The sequence below is a fragment of the Anolis sagrei genome, chromosome X (genome assembly GCF_037176765.1).
Source record: "Anolis sagrei isolate rAnoSag1 chromosome X, rAnoSag1.mat, whole genome shotgun sequence".
NCBI lineage: Eukaryota > Metazoa > Chordata > Lepidosauria > Squamata > Dactyloidae > Anolis > Anolis sagrei.
Genome location: NC_090034.1, coordinates 22,383,900 through 22,404,583, shown reverse-complemented (window position 1 = coordinate 22,404,583; position 20,684 = coordinate 22,383,900). Strand labels below are relative to the sequence as shown.

At 50.6% G+C, this 20,684-nt stretch overlaps 1 protein-coding gene across 1 annotated transcript in view; it reads right to left on the bottom strand.

Moving 5' to 3' along the window:
- HS3ST4 (heparan sulfate-glucosamine 3-sulfotransferase 4) overlaps positions 1–19,028 on the bottom strand; it is a 68,556-nt gene extending 49,528 nt beyond the window's left edge. The window contains exon 1 of the mRNA XM_060786429.2: positions 18,116–19,028. Within this exon, the coding sequence (XP_060642412.2) occupies positions 18,116–18,651 (536 nt within the window). The 5' untranslated portion in view covers positions 18,652–19,028. The remainder of the gene's footprint in view (positions 1–18,115) is intronic.
- Positions 19,029–20,684: the final 1,656 nt, after the last annotated feature.

Here is a 20,684-nt window from a genome sequence, read left to right as displayed (position 1 = left end):
CTCCTCCTCCCTTTGAAGATGTAGCAATATGATCTCTGTGAGGGATGAGGTAACTCCCTCTTCAAAGGTATTTTTAAAGGTATTTTTATTTTTGAGCTTAACAGCTGATTCTGAACATATTCAACAGTGGAACTCTCTGCCTCAGAGTCTGGTGGAGGCTTCTTCTTGGGAGGCTTTTAAACACAGGCTGGATGTACATCTGTTGGGGGTGCTTTGATTGTGCTTCTCCTGCCTGGCAAAAGGGGGTTGGACTGGATGGCCTTGAGGGGTTCCTTCCCTCTATGATTCTATCTGTAGGGCCACACCAACTAGACCATATCCCCTGTCCATGGATTTTGGTGCTTTTGGGTCTCCTTTTTGCTCCTCAAGGGATGTGTGGTACAACTCTGCCTTCTCTGGTCATCAGAAAGGGGATGGACAGCTACCTGCTGCTGGGGATGCTTCCGACAGAGTGGCTGCAATGATCAGAATGGGTTTACATCAGGCATGGGCAAACATGGGCCCGCCAGGTGTTTTGGACTCCAAATCCCACAATTCCTAACAGCCTCAGGCCCCTTCCTTTCCCCCTTCATCCGCTTAAGCGGCTGAAGGGGAAAAGGAAAGGGCCTGAGGCTGTTAGGAATTGTGGGATTTGGAGTCCAAAACACCTGGCGGGCCCAAATTTGCTAATGCCTGGTTTAGATACAGCCTTTCCATGCTTCCATCAGTTGCAATTCCAAACTCCCAAATCCCCCTCCTCTCTGGGCATACTCATAATCTTTCCTGAGCAGGGCTTTCTCTTCCTCCCAGGAGCGAGGACCCCCTTCCTGACCCCCATTACTGCCCAGGGATTAGACATCCAGCCCTCTTCCGCCCCTCCTGGCCTCACGCCGGCTTTCAAGCCTTGCTGCTCTCAAGTATTTCCTCTCCACGGATCGCCTTCCTCCTCGCCATTAATGCAACTTGTTTGTGCCGTGGAGGGTTATTTTACACAGCTCCGTGTCTATGTTATCATCATGTTCGTCGGGTTCCTTTGCCGTGTACGTGCGCTAATTAATTCCTCGCTAGAAGTCCCCCTTTCTTCCCAAACATTGTTAAAAACTAAAGAGAGCTGCGAGCGGCTTCGGTAAATAATAACAGTAATGAAGGAAATTGCTGCAGTTAGGACCACAATAGCCCAATTGTACTACAGTGACCCCATTGGGAAGATGCCACATTATCTGACAATACAGCGGCGCGGGTGCCTCCCTTCTCAGAGAGAATCTGAATCATTGATGGCTTGACACGGCAGTCAATAGCATCTGGAGAACGGTGAAAGTGAGTGAGAAAGGAGGAGGAGGGAAAAAAAGGGGAGGGATAGTTATTGTATGTTGAACTCTTCATTAGATCACACCTTGATTGATTGGGAAAAATGATAGTGCTTGGAAGACTAAATTACAGATGGATTGATTCAGGCAAGCCTGCAGTCTTAGGTTTGCAAGCCTTTTGGTGACCAGAGGCTATTGGTGGATTGGAACAAAAAGGGAAAACCAAGCAGAAACCCTTCCTGGAAGCCAAAATGAACCAACTCAGGCCCTCCTGCTTTGGTCACTTATATTTTGTAGGAGTTCAAAGCCAAAACAATGTATTTAAAGGCCCAAACGAACGCGGCACAAGTGTTTGGAAGGACTGCTAGTCTTCTGCACAAGTCATCCAGGTGGCACAATGGGTTAAACACTTGTGCCAGCAGGACTGAAGACAAACTGGTTGAAGGTTCGAATCCGGGGAGAGCATGGATGAGCTCCCTCTGTCAGCTCCAGCTCCCCACGCAGGGACATAACAGAAGCCTCCCACAAGGGTGGTAAAACATGAAAACATCTGGGCGTCCCTGGGCAACGTCCTTGCAGATGGCCAATTCTCTCACACCAGAAGCAACTTGCAGTTTCTCAAGTTGCTCCTGACGCAGAAAAATAAAAAATCCCAGTCCAGCCATTTCTGAACTCCTCATAGTAATGAATGGGAGACTTGGGATCAGGAAGACCATGGACCACTCCAAGCCAGATTGGGCAATTCCCCACATACCTCATTGGGATCTAGACCAAATCTTGTCATTGGTGCAAGCTACACAGCAGCTACACAACTGAATAGAGACTCTGTGTTTGTGTTGGGGAATGAAAGGAATGTCTTTCACATTGCTCCACACACATCTTGCTTGTTTGTCCTGACAAAAGCTCTGATGGTGCCCCAAAAGAAGGCCTCTGGATGGCTCAGAAAGAGCAGTATGTTCCCTGGATGGGGTGCAGGAAAGAAAACCATGCTGCCTCCATTCTCCTTTCCCATATTGCCATCCTGGCCTTGGTCTTCCTTGCCTTGCAACGCCCTTGATCTCTCCCCCCCCCCCCCACCCCCAAGGCACCTCTTCTGGGTTTTAGGGGATGCCACCCTTATCCCCTATTGGTGGTATCATAGCCTCTGGGGCCCCCTCCTTTTTCCCTCTCAGCAGCTGCACATTTAATGGCTGGCTCCTTCCTTTCTGAGCTGCACACAGCCAATTAAGCCGGCCCTCCGCTTCCTCGACTCGCTGCCATTTATGACCCTCCATTTCCAGTGGCAACACAAATATTAATTACAACACACAAACTTGCATTAATGTAACACCAAGGTTATTCATTAAATGCCGAGGAGTCAGGCGATAAAAACGCAAGGGGTCTTCCGCATGTTAACAAAGAGGAATCGGTGTGCTTTGCGGCCATCAGAGAGAGAGAAAAGGAGAAACAGATGGGAGCAGGGCATGAACAGAGGGATGCTCACAGCGAGCACAGACCACAAGAGGCCTGGCCAACCCCACTTTGCCTTCGACCCTCATCCCACACTCCTTTGGCATGCATGTCACAGGACCCCTTGAATCTCCCACACTGGCTCCCCTGCCTTTGGCCTTTCTTGGCCTTCTGAATTTCATACAAGGGCTTCATCCCACAACCTTGAAGAATTGAGGCTTTGATGCCCATGACATCAGTGAGCCTGCTTTGGGTCATAGTCAGAACTGTACAGGAGCTCTCCCACCTGCCCTTCCTCCAGAATCGGATTGTCACCTTGGAGAGCAAAGGGGTTGTCCAAAGGGGTTAGTCTAGTCCAGCATTTCTCAAACTGTGCTCCGTGGAGCCATTGGGGCTCCTCAAGAGGTGCTCAGGGGCTCCACAGGCACCCCACCACTTTCCAGCCATTTTCTGTCTCCCCTAGCCCGTCACTTCCCTTCTTTCCCTTCCTGATGTAGTCTTCTGGGGCTAGAATTTAACAACGCAGGGGCTCTCATGAAGTAACAATTGCAGCATGCTGGCCACGTGATCCTGGCAACCACATGACCTCCACATAAAGCAACACTTGGAGCCCAAGGGGCCATTGCCATCACTGCCGCAGAGGTGGAGGATGACAAGGGACCTGCCACCACTGAAGCCGCCATTGCCTAGAAGAACGATAAGGGACCCCTCCCCCCACACTGGCAAACCCACAGCACTGTCCAACCCATCCCCAAGCCCCCCGCCACTGAGGAGGACGATGAGAGATGCCCTCCCTGTGCCACTGATCCCGCCAAGGAGGATGATAACGAGGATTATGATGATGAGGGACACCCTCCCCCCAACTGAACCCACCACCAAACTCACCACCACAATATGAACATTTCTTGGGGCTCCATGAGAAACTTTTGCTTCAAAAAGGGCTCAGTTGCTGAAAATGTTTGAGAATCCCTGGTCTAGACTCTCACTGAGCTACTGAACCCGGCAAATTGCATTCTGAAAACAATTCAACACCCTGAGAAGTTCAGACTAAAACTGAGAGCAGTTTCACCACAAATCCATGAACCAGCTGTTTAGAGTCAACTCACCCAGCTTTGGCCACCTTTCCTCTTGGCTGTTTTCTGTTCTCTTGTTTTATGAACCACACTGAATGCACAGGGAGCTCCCTCTCTAAATAGCTTTGACCCAGACTTTCATGGAAAACCAAACCAAACCACAAGACGCATGAGAGAAGGGGGCCCAGAGCCAATGGCCAGTCGTGGGCTTGGGCAGGCATATACAAACCAGCTGCTTGATGGGGAACACTTATGGAATCCTTGGGTCTGCTGACATTGCACAATCTGACATCTGTTGGGAAGTAGCAGCCTGTAATGAAAAGACCAAGGCATTGACATCTCTGGCTCATCCTCTGTTCAGATATCAACCAGCAAGCCAATGTCTTAAATCAAGAAATAGCTTCATAAGATCTACAGAGAACACCTCAGCAAGTGAGAGTCCAAAAGTGGCAGGTTAAGACCCGGAACTTCAGTCCATGGTTGATACCGAGTGAGAGACTCCCTCCTGGGCACTGGGTGACTTGGAAGGCACTGAACAGACTGCGCCCTGGCATCACGAGATGCACACCTAACCTTAAGAAATGGGAATACAAAGTGGAGTCCATGACACGTGAGTGTGGAGAAGAGCAAACCACAGACCACTTACTACAATGCAGTTTGAGCCCTACCACATGCAGAATGGAGGAACTTCTCACAGCGACACCAGAAGCATTTCAAGTGGCCAGCTTCTATTCAAAGAAAATTTAGTATAATGCTAATTGTTAACTTTATTTGTGGATTCTTTTATGCATTATAACTATATTCCCAATTCGCTTCTGACACAATAAATAAATAAACTGTGTTGGCTCTAGTTGGAAGCAGCCATTGGATCGAAGCTGTAGTCATACACTAAGTCCATTCTCAGCAGCTAAGGCTGCCTTTGAATCCCTTGGTGTCTTCCCCACAGATGGAGGCATATTGGGAAGTGGGGAGGAGGGCATCCTGTGCGGCAAAGCTCCTAATGGGGGCCCCACCCAACATGTGTTCCGACGTCGTCCGCACCACTCGGAGCTGCGCAGCATCGGGCCCCAGGCGGCACCGCCAGTTCCCAGCTTCAGGTTGCAAAGTTCAGCCCGTTAAACACAGCCAGCCCTCACCTCCCTGCAATGAGTAATGATGCAGAATACCATTTAGAGAGATAAAAACCCTTTTTGCATAGGAATTAGCCCTGACGCGGCGGATCCTATTCGGTGCGGTGACCGGAGGTGTTGCTCTGCCAATGAAGTTATGGCTTCAAGCACTTTTCTCCCCGGCGCTTTGATTTCTGGAGGATTTTGAGCTGAGTAAGGGACCTTGGCTCTTCCTGAACTCTTGGCGTGCAGATCGTGACCACGGGCCCCCTTTCCACCAGCAAAAGGAGAAGCCTCTGAAGCCTCAGCAGCTTCTTTGGTTGCTAATAGAGTCCATCTTTTAGTGCCTCATATTTGTTGGTCACTGGGAAGGTCACCAGTGTAGACTGGTGGCAAGCTTCCTTCCGGCTCTGCAAAGGAGCCGGAAGGAAGCTTGGCACCAGTCTACGCTCCCTTGGTGCCCAGCCAGGAAGTGGCCATTGCTTGCCATGGAGAGACCAATTCACAAGTCCATAGAGGAGCCAAAACATGGAATGCAGGTCAAACCATTCCCAAAGTAACTGCCCACTTTCTACCTCCTTAAAGCAGAAGACTTCCACTTTCCAGGCCCCTTTCCTCAAGGTGTGCAATGACATCTCCAGTGAGTGGCTTAGGGGAGTTCAAGGCATCCAGAGGAAGAGCAAGCGGAGGATCCATTTAGTCCAAATAAATGGATGGGAATTAACCAGGAGGGGAGAGAGCTGACTCTGCATGCAGAGAGGGAGGCGGATCGATGCCCAGGCCAGAGACCCTCGTTCATCAATCACCAAGGGGTGGGCACCACTAGGGAAAGGGGGAGCCATCACACACCAACACATACACAGAAAGCACTGCTTCTGCTTGGAGGAAATGGCTGATGGGGTCAATGGGCAGGAAAAGGGGGTCCTGGGGTATTTCTTTGCACAAAAGATGGCAGACTTGAAGAGGCAAAGACACAAACTTCCCACCTATGGCATCCCTCTCTAAAGGGCTTTTTTTTTTTGGCAGATTTACCCTTGCTTTTGTTTGATTGGATCAAATGACAGGAAAGGAACATTAGGAAAAACTTCACCAATGGAACCCAGTGCTCCAGAATCTGGAAGAGGCTTCTCCTTTGGAGGCTTCTAAGCAGAGGCTGGATGGCCATCTGTCCAGGGTACTTTGATTGTGCTTTTCCTGCATGAAGGCAGAAAAGGGCTGGACTGGATGACTCCCCAAGGTCTCCTCCGACTCCATGATTCTATGTTGTAGACAAAGGAGAAGGACTAGCTAAGGTCCCCCAGCAGGGGTCTACAGCTGAGTGCGAATTTCGCCCTGGGCTTCCCAACACTCAAATTATGCATGATTCTACCTTCATAAAATAAGAGTTTCTTGCCCTCTTTGCATTCCTCTCTGGCTGAGACAGAGCAAGACTTACTCCAAGGTCATCTGGTAGATTTCTGTAACAAAGCAGGGACTTTGTTGATCATATAATCATAGAATAATAAAGGCAAAGGTTTCACCTGACATTAAGTCTAGTCATGCCTGACTCTGGGGGGTGGTGCTCATCTCCGAAGAGCTGCCGTTGTTCATAAACACCTCCAAGATCATGGAGCCAGCATGACTGCATGGAGCGTTGTTACCTTCCCACTGGAGCAGTACCTATTGATCTACTCACATTTGCATGTTTTCAAACTGCTAGGTTGGTAGAGGCTGGGCCTAAATGCAGGAGCTCCCCAGATTCAAACTACCAACCTTTTGGACAGCAAGTTCAGCAGCTCAGCGGTTTAACCTGCTGTGCCACCAGGGGCCCCTTTCATAGAATAATGGAACCCTGGAATACCAGCACCACACTGTCTCTCTTACCCAGTTATAACTTGCCCTGAGTGCCCATCATCAGCCTCCAGCTCAGGAATGATGCCTGAGGCATATCCCAGTACCTCAACGGCTTAGGTTTGAGCCCAGTTGCCCAGCCTTCAGAACACCAGTTTGGTCCATTGTAGTATTTCCAGTTCAGAAAGGGTGCTTGGCTTTCCCAACTGGGGTGGATGTGTATGTGTCCTATTCCCCAAATGGCAGCAAAGGATTCAAGCAATCGACCATGTCTCTCATGAACCCCAAAGCCATGAATCCGTGGCACGGTGCTCTCCTGTTTATGTGGCCAAATAAATTCTTTAAGGGAGCCGGCGTACTTCACGGCAGAGTTTGCGGAGGTAAATGCTTGCATTTACATAAAATGTGACTGGCGATGGCAATGTTGAAGTCGTAAAGGGGCCGCGGGGTTTATGATCCGTCCCAGGAAAAAAAAACGCTTGTAGGGATTTAAAATCTGGCTGCGGGGAACAAGGAGAGGAGGGACTCCTCCACTGCCACTGCCAACATGATTTACCAAAGCAGTGCAGATCCCTGAGGGAAAAGCGTTGGGGAAGAGGAACAAAAATAGCCATTTCTGAAACCCCCTTCTCTCTTCCTCATGGCACATGCTTCTTCCAGCTTTCAAACACTTTCCTCCTTTCAAACACTCCCCCCCTCCTTTCCCCCCCCCCCTCTCTTTCTCTTTCTCCCACTTCTACTTTTGAGATAAAACACACAAATAAAGAGAGCTGCCAAGCTGAGAGCTGGGTGGAAATAAAAAGGCTGCTGAGAGGGAAGAGCCGGTGGGAAAAGGGGAGGGGGTGCCGAGGGGCTTCTGCACCAAACAATCCAGCCTCGAATCCTAAGAAAGCCCAAAGGGGCACAGGATGGGCGGTGCCTTGAGGACCTCCATCTACCTGCAAAGATGCTTTGCAGACCATCCTTCCAAGAGGCTATTATAATCGTACCACATTCATCCCCCAGGGAGCAGCTTCCTGCTGAAGGCAGAATCTCCAAAGGCAGAGGAGGAGAAATCACATGCCAACCAACTCTCTGTTTAACTCTCTCCAGGAGATCCCAGATGGAGACCGGCAGGGAAACCTCCCAGGCAAAGAGACGGAGGTGCTCTGGTCCTGCATGCACATTGATGCACACACGTTGGAAGACTATGGCCACTTGATGCATGCTGAAGTTCTCCAATGGAAACAGCTGGACATTTTAGTCTGGTGCAGAAGCCTGTATGGAGTTCATTGTGGAAGAAAAAGGAGATGTGTATGTGATGCCATTGGCATGGAGATGCACTGAGCACTGCAAACAAAGGTATGAGCTGACGGTTGTGCATGCACACTTATGCCTAGACTCATCTGCTGCCTTGGTTCAGTTTCTCACCAGGTTGCAAAGCACAACTAATGAGCAACTTCACATGCTCCAGAGCTGTTCAGCAGTGGCATATGTTTCCGACCCAGCTTAGTTATCCGAACTTGTCCTATACGGTTCTGGCCCAGTTTACTTGTCCGAACGTATCTCCCTCTACGATCCACCTCAGAGTTTACAATCATCGGGGAGGCCGTGCCCTCGATCCCGCCACTCTCGCATGCGCAGTTGGCGGGGACATGGGACAGGGCCTTCTCAGTGGTGGCCCCCACCTATGGAGCACACTCCCTAGTGAAATTAGGGTGACTCCCTCACTCCTCTCCTTTAGAAAAAAGGTCAAAACATGGCTCTGGGGCCAAGCATTTGGGCAGCTGACCGAACAGTAACAGCAACTGACCGATGATAATTAATCATGAATACACATCAGACTGGAAGTCTGACTTTGATTTGGATTTGTGATTATGGCTTGGCGCTGTTTTAATGTTTCAATTTTTAATGTTTTATTTTAATATTTTAAAGTATATTTGTAATCCTGTTGTTCACCTAATTGTCAATTTGTTTTGTAATGTGATTGATGTAATTGTCGGCATCTAATGGCTGCCATTTGTAAGCTGCCCCGAGTCCCACCTCGGGGGTTGAGAAGGGCAGGATAGAAATGTTTGAAATAAATAAATAAATAAATAAATAAATAAATATGCTGCCTCAAAGCATGATGGAGTCTCTTTCTCCGGAAGTTTTAAAACAGAAGCTGGATGGCCATCTGTCAGGGATGCTTTGGTGTGTCTTTCCAGCATGGCATAGGATGGACTAGATGGCTCTTGGGGTCTCTTAACACTAAGATCCTCTGCCAAGATTCATGCTCTTCATCCCTGACCTGATGAGATGAGGGGAGGAGTATGACTGTAAAATACGAAGTAAGGGGTTCCTTCTGCATTGATCATTGTGGGTCCCATAGTGCTGAGGTGCAAAAGGGAGATGGTGCAGCATTTCTTCGTAAGACGAAAGGGCCTTTCTAGGACTGGAGACCCACTGGTACCATCTCCAGAGGTACTTCCTGGATGGAAGCAGGCAGGAAAAAGTGGAAGAGTCCATGACTAGGAGGGGCCCTTGTTCATGGATCACAAAGCAGCTGCAGCAGCCATGAAGATTAGCACTGCGAGATGAAGGTTGAAACTTTGGATGTTGGCTGGAGAGTGGAATAAATTGCCAAGGAAGCTTTAGGGGTCATTGGGGACTCTGAGTAATGCATCTCAAAGAGGATAGAAAAGCAGGCTTCAAAGGAGATTGTAATATATGGTGGGCCGCTGCCTATTTATGTAGTGCCAGCAAAATTATAATACCCAGAGCGAATGCTCCAGGAAGTTTGATAGTGTACGTCCTGCCTCCTGATTCGGTGCGAAAAAGTCTCGCGGTTCATTCAAGCCCAGACGCCCTTCTCAATTCATTGAAAGCACTTCAAGCAAAAATCATTTGAAAGAAATTACCGGCACACGGCGCGAGCCGCGGGGGAAAGACGCGTCCCACACGGGCCTCCCCTGCCCTAAAAGCAATAAGGCTTTCTGCTGAAGCGCACAATATAATAACTCGGGGAAAAAAGAAGTCCCCATGACAACAAGGAGAGGGGAGTGCGGAGGAGCTACGGAGCACAAAGGAGAGTCGATCCCTTCTTCACAGGAGGAGGAGGAGGCTCCAAATTGTGTGCCCGATGCTCCTCCATCAAAGCCCCACAGATTCAGGGGTTCTCCTGAGAAGGGAAGGGAAGAGAGGGAAGTGGAAGGGAGGAATGGCACTGAAGGATCTGCTCTTCCTCAGCCCAGATTCCTAAAGAACAATAGCCACCCAGCGCCTTCCAAAACTGCAATCAGAATCCTTCTCTTGAACCCCATCCATGTTCTACTCAGAGCCGTAAACTATGGAGGCTCCACTGAGTTAATGCAAGTGTCCCAGAAGAAGAGCTTGAGCCAGTTCCATCTACTTCCAAATCTCCTCTCACACAATGGGCATTTGGTTGTCTCTTGGAAGCCCACAAACCAAACAAGGGAGCTAATGGCCCACCAATCTCCACTTTGTCTCCCTGTAATGTGTAAGGAAAGGTATCCTTACCCTACAATCATTGGGATGCTAATAGCCAAGGTGACTAGTTTGAATTTGTTTAGTCTCTCTGTAAAGCCAAACTTCTCTACATCATGAGGCAGCAAATTTTGGAACAATGGGGTAAGAAACCACAGCTCTTTAGCCCTTCTGGGGTGCAATTGCCTAACAGTCCATTTGGAAGAGGGTCCGTACCTTGGACAGCTCCCATGAAGCAAGAAGGAGTTATAAAGCACCTGCTATTGAGGCCAAAGGGATCTTAAAACTGCATCTGAATCTACAAACCCACAATGTCAGAACCCCTAAATCCTAAATATCCGCTGGCCCTGGATCTCTCATCAATCGGCTTCAGTGAGTGGCTACTAGTATGACTAGAAATAAAAAGGAGAGAGAGATGCTTCAGCCTTCCCTCCTCGCTGTCCCTTTCCTCGCTCTGCAGCATCTGCTCTGAGACGGATTTCAGTTGTGGCCACGCCAGAGATTTGTGTCCAAGCCTAACGGTGCTGACAGTTTTACTCTCAATCCATTTTCTAATAACTCCTAGCATGAATTTACCTTTTCTGCTGGCTGCCACCCATTGTCTCCATCTGGAGCCACCCGCCTTGACCCCAGTCCTCTTTGGCCATCTGTCAACAGCTTCTATGGATGGAGAGCAGCCGGGCAGACAAACAAACCATCCAACACCCAAAAGGGAGTCCATCTCTTGCACTGGCCTCAGGGCTGGGTATTTATAAGATGGTCAAGAGGGAGGAACATCCTTCACTATCAGAGAAAAGGTTTAGAGGGGGAGAACCAAGAATGGTCCCAAATTAAAGCAGGAATCATAGGTCCCTCTAGACTTTTTTGGATGGGAGTGCACATAATTCTTCACTATGGGGTATGCTGTGTAGTTTGGATAATGCAGGACAACCTCCTTTGCCAGAAGTTCTGAGGAAGAGGCTGGATGGTCGCCTTCAATCAGGAGTACCCCAGGCCTGGATTTCCTGGAGAGTTAGGTTACATTTCAACCACATACACATCCCATTCAGAGATTCACTTCAGCAGGCCTGTGCCAAACCCTCCCCAGAAGGAGAAGCTCTCACCAGAAAACAATAGCCAAGGCCCAGAAGTTTCCCTGCCTAATTGCCTCCTTCCGCAGCCAGGGATCGGCTCATCACAAGAGGCCCATGATGTGCAAAGCACCCCTGAACACCACTTGGTTTCAGTCACAGAGAACTGTCAGCCAGAGCCAAGGAAATCAATAGCCTTTTGAGAGACAGGTGATACCGTTGTTCAGCGCAGAGGAGGAACACACCAAAATAAGGAGGGTGGACAAGGCTCTGGAAGAGTCACGATCATCAGAAGGGAACGCTTACCTCCCCAGTTCCCTGAATCATTCAAGGGTCTCCCCCAAATTGAAAGGAAGGGCCGAGCATTGCCCAATCCAAACACTTCAGCATCAGAAGAGACTTGAGACTGTTTGGACCAGGCTTTGAAAATCTGCAATCGCAAATGGGATTGGTTTTTCCATCTGAGCCATGGCCCTCCTATGCTATTACATGGCTATATCCAAAGGAAATTATTTGGCAAACCAATGAATCACACGTTATCTGCACACAAAGCAGGCATGAAGCAGCGGCAATGTTTCAGCAACCAAGATGGAGGTTCATTTCCAGATGATTCCTCAACACGAAATGCTGAGGGGAACAGGGCAGAGTTTGGAAGGAGCCTGTGACAAATGGCATTGGTAATGTTTTTAGTCTATTTGCCTAAGCAAGGCTGTAGCCCAACCCTGGTACGTTCCAAAAAATAATGTAATACATGGGAACCATTTTATCTTGTGTGTGTAAAAGCTGCAATTTCCTCATTGCTTTTATCATTCTTTGTTATTAGAGGAATTTTGAGTTTCTCCCAAGTTTTATGCCACGTTCTCACCAAATGCAAGTTGTCATTCTTCCTTCTAATGACTGCGAAAATAATAAAAAGGTAACAAGTGACATTCACATTTGTTAATTATTTGGTGAGGGGAGAAACAGATGCTTTGTGGCAAGTGACATAATGGATTCCTTTTGAAAGGTAGCATCCCAAAGCTTGGCTGGGCCTGTTCAGTTTTGAAAAGTGGGCCTTTCTCGGCTCCAAAGGGAGCCGGCTTTTGTCTTCCCAGGCAGAGGAATAGCTTTTGGCTAGCCTTGGTTTTGGAACTCTGTTTCAATGCAGGAGAGAAAGAGATTCTGCCTGCTAGCCATGAAAGGATGGAGGAAGCATTTGGTCCCAATGCTTTGCTTTCTAGATTTTCAGTCGGAACGGTTTGGACTTCAAGCCATCCAGAAAAGGCGTAGGCAGCTGAGCCAGTGGCCTATTTATTATTTTACTACCGAACAGGTTAACGTTTCCTCCTACACACGCATCCAGTGCCAGGATCCTTGGTTAATTCATGTGCTCACCCCAGGGGCAACGCAGAGCAATTCCTGCCATTCCCTTTTCCCCTTTATTAATAAAATCAGATGAGAAGAAACACTGCCAGAACAAACAACAGTCCAATTGCCAGCATTGGCATCACTGATTCTGAGTATGCAAGGCACAAAGCACGGGCATGCACCCACACACACACACACATGAAGGACTCTGATACATGTTTACGATAGTTTCTGCATATGTGTTTACAGCCAGCCAAGAGGCAATACAACCCCTTCCATTGGATATCTTACTTTAGGGGTGCAAGGTGACTCTGAGCTCAATGCAGCAGAGTCTTGGACTAAGAAAGAGACTAGAGACTGGCAGAAATGGAGGGAGACTTTGCACTCCTTCTCTCTGCACAAGGAGAGTGCTTTGATCCCACTTGTAGCATCCTGAGGCTCCTTGTTACATAGAGACCTTGCCAGAGAAGGCTCGCTTAAGTACCCCTCCACAAACTACAAATCTCAAGATGTTATAGGGCACACCTCAAAGGGCTACTGAGCAATGCAATGGATGCTTCAACTGTGGGTTCCTGGACTGGCCACTGCGGGTAAGACTAGAGGACCACCGAAGTCCCTTCCTCTTCCACTCAAGAGTCAGGTTTGCCAAAAGATGAGCCTTGACTCAAACTGAAGACTACCTCCACTCCAAAACAAGCCTTGCTTCTTTAGAAAGAGAGAGGGCTGCCATCATCACCTCGGCAGGTGCCATTGAGCTCTCTCAGCTCAAAGAGGAAGGTTTAAACCAGGCTTGGGCAAACTTGGGCTCTCCAGGTGTTTTGGACTTCAACTCCCACAATTCCTAACAGCCTCAGGCTTAAGCAGTTGAGAGGGAAAAGGAAGGAGCCTGTGGCTGTTAGGAATTGTGGGAGTTGGAGTTCAAAACACCTGGAGGGCCTAAGTTTGTCCATGCCTGGTTCAAACCATTGTACTCCAGAGAGAAAGGGAGGAGGAACGATGGAGGGAAAGGTAGGAGCCCTGTGATGTCCATGGGCAAGGAGTGGGCGGCACAAGCTCTGGGATCTGTAGGTCTCTGCTCAGAGCCAGGACTGAAGCAGAGGAGGCTCCAAATGGCTCTCAGCAACAGAGGAATGTCCACGAAAAGGCGGATTGGGCCCAGGATGCCCCTTGCACCCCTCTGCCTGAAACCTCAACCCCTGGCCTAAATGGGTTTTTTCTTCATTGGGCGGGTCTGAGGCCTGGACTGCAGGAGAGACAGCCACTGGTCACTGTCCCGTGAGGCCTCCCTCCCCCTGGAGCTTTGCAAGGCAACCACGGCTGGCTTTTCCATCAGGAAAAACATCGGCTGGGTCAGAACGTGTGGCAAGTTTGCCTGAGACAAACAGATGCCTCCCAATTAATTACTTATTAATCAAAAGTCTCCGTCTCCTGGAAACCTGCTTGGGGGATATTATGGGATGGGTGAGTGGTGAGACACAGCTCTACGCTGGCTTCCCTTTTTTTTCAAGGGCTCTGAATGAGCCAACAGTGTTCCGGCTGCACCTCCATTTGAAATCCTTTCAGGGCTTCTCTGTTTGGCCATTCAGGCGGGGCTCTTCTGCCGCCCCGCAGAGACCAAGGAATTCCCACATAAGGAAACACAGGCCTGCCTTTGCAATCCTTGCACCCTTCTGCCTCCTCCACATTCCTCCCCAGGTCAAAGGGGCAGTGGATCCACTCCAGGGTTTGAGGGAAACCCTAAAGTTAATGCTGAAACTCCTCTTCAAAAGAGAGGCAATACTTTGGAGAAGCCAGGGTGGATCCAGAAGCGGAGGCCCCTGCTTCCCAGAGGAATCCCACAGTTCTAGAACTGGAGAAGCTCCAAGTCCCTGGACCCATGTTGTGTTAAGGTGGCTTGTCTTCCCATCCCCAAAAGCCACAAAGAAAAGAGGGAAGAAGAGAAGGGGGAGAGAAAGGGAGGAAGGAAGAGAAGAGAGAGAAAGGAAAGTGGAAAGAAAGAGAAGTGAAAGAAAGAGAAAAGAGATAAAAGAGAAAAAGAGAAAGGAAGAGAAAGCAGGAAGGAAAAGGAAGGGAGGAGGGAGATAAGGGGAGAGAGAAGGGAAGGGAGCAGAAAGGAAGTTGGGAAAAGAGAGAAAATAGAGCAGGGAAGAGAAAGACGAAGAAGGGAGGGAGGCAGGGAGGGAGGGAGGAAAAGGAAGGAGGGGGGAGGGAAGAGAAGGAAGGAGAGAGGAAGGAAGTAGGGAGGGAAGAATTTATTTATTTAAAAGATTTCTATACCAAGTTTCTCGACCTCATTGAGGGACTCAGCCCGGTTTCCAACCATAAAAACATATACACTCGTTAAAATATCATCTATCACAATTACAAAAACAGCTTTAAAATAACACTATGTATAAGAAGAGAGAGGAAGGGAAAATGAATGAGAGAGAAGGCAAGGAAGTAGAACAGAAGGAGGGAGAGAAAGAGAAGAGAGAAGGGCCAGAGAAAGGGGGAAAGGAGGGAAGAAAAGAAGAGCGAGCGAAAAAGGGAGGAAGAGAAGAAGAGAAAGGAAACAGGAAAGAGAGTCAAAAAGAAAAAAGGAAAGGCAGAGGGAAGGGAAGGGGAAGAGAGAAGGGGAAGCGAAGGAGGGAGAGAGAAAGGAAGAATGGTAGGAAGGAAGGAGAAAGAGAAAGCGAGGGAAGGGCTGCCCAGACCAGGAGGAAAAGAAGGAAGGGGAGGAGGAAAGGGCTCTCCGAAAGGAATGAAGGGAGGGTCCTGTCTCCCGATAGAAGAGAAAGGGAGGAGGCTTTCGGGACTGGCCCATTGGAAGACAGAAGTGACCCAGAGGAAGAGAGAAAAGAAGAGAAAGGAAGGAAAGGGAGAAAGAGAAAAGGAGGAAGGATGGCAGGAAGAAAGAGAGGGAGGAGCAGGGGCAGGATCCCATTTTCTGAGCTGCGGAATCGAGTACTATTATTATTATTATCATTATTATGATTGTCATCATCATCATCATCATCTTGAGTTATATCCCGCCTTCCTCCTGAGAGGGACCCCAGGCAGCTAACAGATCACTTGGAGTTGATGTGAGTTTTCCGGGCTGTACCAGAAGCATTATCTCCTGATGTTTTGCTCACATCTATAGCAGGCACCCTCAGAGGTTCTGAGGTCTGTGGGAAACTAGGCAAGTGGGGTGTGTATATCTGTGGAATAATGTATAGGGTGGGAGAAAGAACTCTTTTCTGCTGGAGGCAAGTGTAAATGTTGCCACTGGCCACCCTGATTAGCATTTCTTTCAGACCTCACAACCTCTGAGGATGCCTGCCATAGATGTGGGAGAAACGTCAGGAGAGAATGCTTTGGGAACATGGCAAGAAAGCTCTCAGCAACCCAGTGATTCTGGCCCTGAAAGCCTTCAAGAACATATAGATCAGACATGGTCCAACTTGGGACTTCCCTCCAGGTGTTTTGGACTTCAACTCCCATTATTCTTAACAGCCTCAGATCCTTTCCTTTTCCTTAAGCGGCTGAGGGGGAAAAGGAAAGGGACTGAGGCTGTTAGGAATGGTGGGAGTTGAAGTCCAAAATACCTGGAGGGCCCAAGTTTGCCCATGCCTGCTTTGGAGGCCAACCATAAGAAGCCATGGGAATGAATTGGATAGCCCTGCCATGTACAAATCCTCTTGCAAATGCATTGGGCCACCTGTATTTACCTACAGTTCAATTCAGCACTCCACAATTGATGCTGTGGGTCTACCCTGCACAACTCCACCCATCACATGTATTTTTGGGGAAGGAGATTAGAGCAGTGGTGTCCAACCTTTGGTGCCCCAGGTGGTTGGGACTCTGACTCCCAACAGCCCTGGGCAGCTTGGCCAATGGTCAGGAATGTCAGGAGCTGAAGTCCCAAATGTCTGGAGGGTCGCAGGTTGGACACCACTGGATTAGCATCCATGTCCCAGAGAAGGGCAACATGCATAAGTGGGCATCCCTTCTTGGCTTCTCTTTCGGAGACTCTGCTCTTCAGAATTCCTGGATAGGTTGTTGTAAGTTTTTCAGGCTATATGGTCATGTTCTAGAAGCATTCTCTCCTGACGTTTCGCCTGCATCTATGGCAGGCATCCTCAGAGGTTGTGATGATGCCTGCTATAGATGCAGGTGAAACGTCATGAGGGAATGCTTCTAGAACATGGCCATTTAGCCCGAAAAACCTACAACAACCCAATGATTCTGGCCATGAAAGCGACAATAAATTCCTGGATAGATCCAAAGGACATTTCCTCCTTAAAGGAAACTCATCGCCCTCTTGACCTGTGAACAGACCCCCCCCCCCCAAAAAAAACATATCTCCTTGCTCTTGGCTCTTTATTACCTTGGGAGGGAGCAGACTGGAAGACACAATCTGCTCCCTCCTAACAGATGACCATCTAACCCAGGCATGAGCAAACTTTGGTCCTCCAGGTTTTTAGTATTGCAACTCCCACCATTCCTAACAGCCTCAGGCCCTTTCCTTTTAAGCTTAAGCTGCTGACGGGGGGGGGGGGGGGAGGAAAGACCCTGAGGCTGTTAGGAATGGTGGGAGTTGCAGTCCAAAACACCTGCAGGGCCAAACTTTGCCCATGCCTGCGCTAGAGTATCTACTTGAAATCCTGTGGTGGCTTCTTGCAGACTCCTGGGATTTGTAGTATAAGAAGGGGCCTTCGAACTGCTCAGCCAGAGGAATCCTGGGCTGCACTAAATAACAAACCCCAGAATTCAGCAGGATGCAGCCACAAGGTTCCATGTGGATAGACACTCCAGTGTGAACAAGTCTTCGGTCTCACTTCCTGACTTACATGTACCGAAGGCCCTCTTAAGGTCTGAAGCTTTGAAACCCAGCCAGTGGTCCTTCGCAGTCCACTCCAGCCCTCCAAAACACTCCGCTTCGGAGAGAGAGGAGTCTCCCTGATGACCCTTTGGAGAGGCAGGTAGAGGTAGGTTTTCCCCTGACATTAAGTCCAGTCGTGTCTGACTCTGGGGGGTGGTGCTCATCTCTATTTCTAAGCCAAAGAGCCGGAGTTGTTCGTAGACGCCTCCAAGGTCATGTGGCCACTGGCATGACTTCATGGAGCACCAGAGCGGTACCTATTGATCTACCTATTGATCTAGTCACATTTGCATGTTTTCGAACTGCTGGGTTGGCAGAAGCTGGGACTAACAGCGGGAGCTCACCCGACTCTCCGAATTCGAACCTGCGACCTGGGCTGCCACTCTGAGCTGCTGCTTTCTTATTTATTTTCCCCCGTGTCAGGAGCGACTTGAGAAATTGCAAGTTGCTTCTGGTGTGAGAGAATTGGCCGTCTGCAAGGACGTTACCCAGGGGACGCCCAGATGTGGGAGGCTTCTCTCATGTCCCCGCATGGGGAGCTGGAGCTGACAGAGGGAGCTCACCCGCACTCTCCCCAGTATACAGCAATGGAGTACGGTCAGCGAGAACCCCCTCCCGGCCCTCCTTCCTCCCCATTCCTGACCTGTACCACTGGAGGCCCTTGTGGTAGTTCCGGTCGAAGAAGTGGGGCTCGGTGCCGACGGCGCGGACGGCGGGGTGGGCGCGGAGGGCCTCGAGGAGGGCGCGTGTCCCGCCCTTCTTGACCCCCACGATCACGGCTTGCGGGAGGCGCTGCTCGCCGGGCTCCGAGGAAGGGGAAGGGGGAAAGGAAGGGCTGGGGGTCCCGGAGAGGGGAGGGGGCGGGGCCTCCGGAGAGGAGGAGGGGGAGGGGGAGGAGGAGGGGGGTAAGGAGGGGCGCGGGGCTGTGGTGGGGTCCTCCGGGGGGCGTGGCCTCCTGGGCGTGGCGGGCGGGGCCTCCTGCGGCGGGGCGCGGGCCAGAGGGGGGCCCCCCATGAGGCTGTAGGCGGCGTAGGTGAGGCAGAGGGAGAGGCTGCACATGCAGAGGAGGCGCCTCCCGCGGCGGGGAGGGGGAGCCTTAGGGCCGCCCGGAGGAGCCGGGGCAGACCCCGCGGGAGCCGGGCCCGAGGACGACGACGACGCCGCCGCCGGGGGGGCCATGCCTCCTGCCCGGCCCCCGCCGCATCCTGTCAGCCGGACGCCCCCCGACGATGGAGCCCGGCCTCGGGGTCTTGCTGGCGCGGCGGCTGCTGCTGCTGCTGCTGCTGCTTCGGGGGCTGCTTCCGATGCTCCGGGTCCTGGCTCTGCATCCCGCCGTGGCCTCCGCCTTCCGGGGGGAGCCCCGCATGGCCCAGCCCCCGCCCGCCCCTCCCTGGAATCCCCTCTGCTTCCTCTCCGCTTCTCCTCCGCGTGGCGAGGCGAAGCACCCCCGCGAAAGTTTCTGCCGGAGACTGGCCTCGACTGACTGAGGCTGAGGAGGGGGCGGAGCCAAAGCGCGGCGCGCTCTCGTCGAGGAAGCCACGCCCACCCCGCCGCGCTTCAGCCCCTCCCTCCCCGTGCCCTGGTGCCTCTGAGCGCGTGCCGAGCGCCGTTCCCCTTCCCGCCCCAGAGAGGCCGCGGAGGAGGAGGAGGAGGAGGAGGAGGAGGAGGAGGAGGAGGAGGAGCCCTGCTTCCCAGCGCCTCAACTTCCCAACCCAAAGCGGGCTTGTCCTCCTCTTCCTTCCTGGGGCTCCTCGGAGAGGGTGGGAGGGAGGCTTTTTGCGGGGAGGGCGGATGGGAGGGAGGGAAAGGGAGCTCAGCCCTCACTTCAAAAGGCCTTGGGAGGGGGGTATCCCTCCACACCCCCACAGGCTTGGAGTGTGGGCCAGCCCTGGGAGGGTCTCCTTCCTTCTCTCTCCCCTTCTTTCTTTCTTTCTTTCTTTCCTTCCTTCCTTCCTTCCTTCCTTCCTTCCTTCCTTCCTTCCTTCCTTCCTTTCCTCCCTCCTTCCTTTCCCCTTCCTTCCCTCTTTCTTTTTCCCTTCTCTTTCGTCCTTTTCTTCCCTCTCTCCTTCCTCTCTCCCACTCTTTCCTTCTATCCTTCACTCCTTCCTTCCCTCTCACCTTCCTTTTTCTTTCTTTTCTTCCCTCCTTCCTTCCCTCTCTTCACTCTTTCACTTTCTTTCCTTCTTTCCTTCCTTCCCTCCTTCCTTCCTTTTCCCCTTCCCTCCCTCCCTCTCTCCTCCTTCCTCCCTCCCTCTTCCTTCCTTCCTTCCCTTTCTTTCCTTTCTTCCTTTTTCCCTCCTTCATCCCTCCCTCTTTCCTGTCTTCTCCCTCCCTTTCCTTTCCCCTTCTCCTTCCTTCCTTCCTTCCTTCCTTCCTTCCTTCCTTCCTTCTCTCTCACCTTCCTTCACCTTTCTTTCTTTCCTTCCTTCCATTCCTTCTTCCTCCTTCCCTCTTTCCTACCTCCTTCCTTTCTATCTTCCCTCTTTCCTTTCTTCCTATTTCTTTCCTTACTTCACTCCCACATTCCTTTCTCTCTCTTTCTTTCCTTCCCTTTTTTCCCCTCCTTCCTTCCCTCTCGCCTTCCTTCCTTTGTCTTTCTATCTTTCTTTCCCCCCTTCCTACCCTCTCTCCATCCCTTCCTTCCCTCCCTCCTTCCTTCCCTCTTCCCTTCCTCTCCCTTTCTTTCCTTCCCTTTCCTTCCTTCCTTCTCTCCCGCCTTCCTTCTCTCTCACCTTCCTTCCATTGTCTGTCTTTCTATCTTTCCTTCCCTCCTTCCTACACTCTCTCCATCCTTTCCTCCCTCCCTCCCTTCCTTCCTTCCTCTGTCTTTCTTTCTTTCCCTCCCTCTTTCCTTCACTCCTTCCTCTTTCTTTCCAATCTCTTAAAAGGTGCCACCTTCGAGACAAGGCTGAAGGGGAAATGGAAAGGGCCTGTTAGGAATAGTGGGAGTTGAAGTCCAAAACACCTGGAGGGCCCAAGTTGGCCCATGCCTGACCTAAAGCAACACACAACAAACACACAGGGGATTCTCGGTGTTAATTGGGAGAATCCATGCAGGGCACTTTCGGCCAGGCTTCGTCTATTTGGGGCTGGAAGCTTCCAAAGGAGGCTGTACCTTTTCTGTGTGGGCGAGTGTTATGTGAGAAGAACAAGGTGGCCTTCCTTAAGAAAGCAACACCATATCACAGCAGAAGTAGGTAGTACTCCTATTT